Source organism: Gavialis gangeticus, unplaced genomic scaffold, assembly GCF_001723915.1.
Source record: "Gavialis gangeticus isolate Ggan-Ray unplaced genomic scaffold, GavGan_comp1, whole genome shotgun sequence".
NCBI lineage: Eukaryota > Metazoa > Chordata > Crocodylia > Gavialidae > Gavialis > Gavialis gangeticus.
Genome location: NW_017729031.1, coordinates 78,686,321 through 78,690,214, shown reverse-complemented (window position 1 = coordinate 78,690,214; position 3,894 = coordinate 78,686,321). Strand labels below are relative to the sequence as shown.

The 3,894-nt window shown below is 39.2% G+C and overlaps 1 protein-coding gene across 1 annotated transcript in view; it reads right to left on the bottom strand.

Moving 5' to 3' along the window:
* The window catches only part of CCDC150 (coiled-coil domain containing 150), a gene marked incomplete at its 5' end in the record, with an annotated part of 49,553 nt that overhangs the window by 34,718 nt on the left and 10,941 nt on the right, over positions 1 to 3,894 (bottom strand). The window contains 3 exons of the mRNA XM_019522881.1: positions 123 to 166; positions 2,277 to 2,406; positions 3,577 to 3,693. Of these exons, the coding sequence (XP_019378426.1) occupies positions 123 to 166; positions 2,277 to 2,406; positions 3,577 to 3,693 (291 nt within the window). The remainder of the gene's footprint in view (positions 1 to 122; positions 167 to 2,276; positions 2,407 to 3,576; positions 3,694 to 3,894) is intronic.

The following is a 3,894-nucleotide window of genomic DNA, read 5'->3' as shown; positions in this document are numbered from 1 at the left end:
TGTGCAGAAAAAGAATAATAGAGAGTCTGGTAAGACACAATGTATATTGGCATTTTGCTGCTTTCCTTAGGGGAAAAAAAAGAAGTCATACTTTTTCCCCATGAACATAGCTTACAACTTACTTTTGCTTCTTCAGTCAGTTGGGAAATGATGCAATTTTTGGATTCTAGAACAGAGCAAAACCAAAGCAGAGCCATGAAACTCGTTATAAAACAAAATGGCGCTTTTTATTTTTTAATTGTTTACTTAGTCACAGCAGATGGCCAAAATCTGCATGACTTCTGCTATTTCTGATAATACTGAAAGATCTAACCTTTCAGGTTAACAGGATTATTATTATTAGAGCATATTCTTCCTTCCCGGTAACCACAGGCAAGACTCTTATTTCCTAACTTTTAAAATACATAAAGTTTACAACCGCCTGTCACCTGCACATCCAAATATTTTAGTTACATATACAAACTGAGTTAACTTTATAAACTGCCATTAACATTTTGTACAGACATGTGCTCAATGTATGGACAATCCAACTTGCAATAATTGCTGCACAGAGTTTCTATATACATGTTTGTGTGTCCCAATGTCAAAATAAAATCCCTAGCTTAGAGTAAATGTAAACCCAAGGGACAAAAAGCATGTTTTGTTTTAATTCCATTTGAATGAACCTAATGGCATACTTTGCCCTTCAATATTGCATTACTCTTCGGTAAGATGCTGAAGAGACATCTCAACAAAAGTTGTGGGGATAGGAGGGGAAATCACATACTGAAAATATGATCTGGAAAGGATAATCAAAAGGTCTTCCAAATAAAAGCAGAAACTCTGAACTGGAAGGATGATTTCATGTTTATTTTCTGCATCTCTCTCTCCCCCAAAGGTAAATAAATTCCCTTAAATACTCCAACGTATAATATTTTGTTTTTATTAATGCTGCAGCACTTATTTCTACTTCAGCCTTTGGGGAAAGGGTCAAAGTACATAGTGACCAGTAATATCTTCAGTACCCCCAAAAAATCTGTTTCCCTTGTTTCTCACTTGGCAGGACACACGTCTTCTTTGTTTGCTGGGACGTTTGTTTTAGTTTTTTCTGAGGAAAAGGGTTTTTTTTCCCCCAATAGTGAGAAGCTCTTTCACACCCAATGGACCATATTTGAATAGCATGGCAAGATTCTCTTGATATAGCTTACTAGTAGATATAGGATGAACAGTGGGTTAACTAAGACTGTTTAAAAAAAAAAAGGGGGGGTTCATCCTGAATACCTCTGCCTCACAGAGGCCAAGATAAATGCCCCTTGTTTTTTTAAGGATATAGCCTTTGTTTGGGTTAGTTACACCTGTAAGTGTCATGCTTCCATAAAACAGAGTCAAAATCAGAACAACCAGATTTTCACTCAGTTTGTTCCGATTGCTTATGTTCCTTACCAAATTTCTCCCCTGTACAGTGCTTCTCATAAATTCCCCATTACTAACTAGCAGCTCTAGTCAAAGTTCAAAAAGACTAAATACCAGTTCAAAAAAGTAACTCCAGTGCTTACTCAATAGTTTAAGTCTGAGAGACGTGAGGTGATGAAATCCACTAAGAAAACTGCCATTCTGTTTTCATAGAATCATAGAAGTAGGGTCAGAAGGGACCTTGTAGATCTTCAAGTCTGACCCCCTGCCTGGGCAGGAGAAAAAAACTGGGCTCAAATGATCCCAGCTAGGTAGGCATCAAGCCTCCTCTTAAAGACTCCCAGGGTAGGAGCCAGCACCACTTCCCTTGGAAGTTGGTTCCAGATCCTAGCTGCCCTAACTGTGAAGTAGTTCTTACGGATGTCTAATCTAAACCTACTCTCCAACAACTTGTGGCGGTTATTCCTTGTTATGCCAGGGGGCGCTAGGGGAAACAAGGTCTCTCCCAAACCCTTCTAGTCCCCCCTAGTGAGTTTACAGACGGTCACCAGGTCCCCCCTCAGCCTTCACTTGTGAAGGCTGAACAGGTTCCGGTCCCGCAGTCTCTCATTGTAGGGTCTGCCCTGCTGTGTCCGGATCATGTTTTATTTTTCTGATTATTACTTCAGTCAGGAAAAGATTTACATACAAGCTAATTTAAGGCACTTCAAGACCTAAGTGCTTCAATAAGCAGAATTTCATTCCCATTAGGTACTGTAACTATAGGAGGACCCATTAACTCTAAAAATAATGCATCTCAATCATTTGAGTTCCTTCTCACTGGGAGCAGTGGAGGAATGTGTGGTAGGACTAATTTGGTTGTAGTTGTGACTTTGCTGTCATACCCAACTCAGCTTTCAACTGTGTACATTCCTGCTCCAGTTGTATAGTTCTCTCTTCCTCCTTCTGTAGCTTCTCTCGGACTAGCTGGACCTCCTGGTGCAGACCATGGCAGTCCTGCTGCAACAGCTGCACCTGTAGAAAAAGAATAATTTTTCCCTCCCTCCCTCCCTCCTCTTTCCCTTCTGCACCCCACCCCCCTGCCATAGGATAGAGAGGCTTTCATTAAAAAAAATCCATATGAGCCTAAGGAGACTTCAGATCAAGTGGTTAGCTTAGAGGAAGAGAGAAAAATATAGTTGGACTGTTTCAAACCTTCTGTTTTAGAACAGAACCATTCAGGGCTGATAATTCCTAACACAAGGTTGTAGGAAAGTTTCCAATTAAAATTGTGACATTAGAAATATTAACATATATATTTAGAGCAAAGGGATCAACATTACTGAGGATCACAGAAAGGCAGGATTTATACCAGACCATTAGGATGACTCATGTTTATACCTCACCTTGCCTCATCTCTCACTTATAAAAATTATATTGGGTCAACTAGATGCATTAAATCTTGGATGATCAAAACCAAATCTGTGCCTCAATTGTTTCACTCTAAGCAACTCTGCTCAGTCTTTGTTATTTCCATGTATAAGTGGATGTCTACAGGAATCTTAGGAAAACCCACAAAATCTGAGAATGGAGGCAGGAAAAAAAAGAAAATGAAGTTTTTATGAGCAGTCTGAACAATTCCAGGTGCACCAAAAGGAAATTTAAAGTATCCGCTTAATTTAGTTTTCCTTTGAGACCCCCCCCAAACTAGTTTTTCCAGGGAGCAGCAAAAGATAATTTCCATATTCTTTTTCTTGACAATCTATTTAAGCATACATATACCTTGGAATTTGTGTTGTATGTGGGTTTTTTTCTTTTACTAGTTATGTTGCAGTGGGTCTGTGTGGTCTTTTGCATGCATTTTAAACAATGAAAAGACAAACAAGCAACAAAATACTTTTTTTATCTGCACTTTCCCTTCCTTTCGTAAGGGTTATTATTACTACAAATCCACTCAATAATGGAAAAGCACTTTTGCTATTGTTATTCCCAAAAGGTTTAAGAATCCTACAGAATATTCTCAGAATCATTGTTTTCTCATACAACACTATACCAAGTCCAAGTAATTTTTAATGTTCCATTCTTGCTGTTCAAGATCCATGTAACCTGTTCTCAGTATTCTATTTGCCTCTTAGAGCTCCTTGTTGCTGGGTGGAAAAAGTCTCCTTCAAAGGGGGAAAGAAAAAGGTGCTGTGCTTCTCCAACCTGTTTCCGTTCTGCCTCCACAGTCCTTTCCATATCCTGCATGTGACGCAGCATGGTTACTTGGGATTTCTCCAGGGACTGCCGTTGACTTGCCTCCTTAGACAGCTGCTCCCTTAGCTACAAGAGACCAAATTCATTTCTCAGACACAGGTACACGGGTCCCATTGGCTCAACAGAAATTGCATATGTACAGCCCAAAGAAGAATTTAGTTTTAGTATTTCTTTAGCACCAATTTACAGATCATTTATTTCATGACAATCAGCACACAAAAGCATACCTACACCATGAAACCAGACGTATAAGAAAGCAAGCTTTTT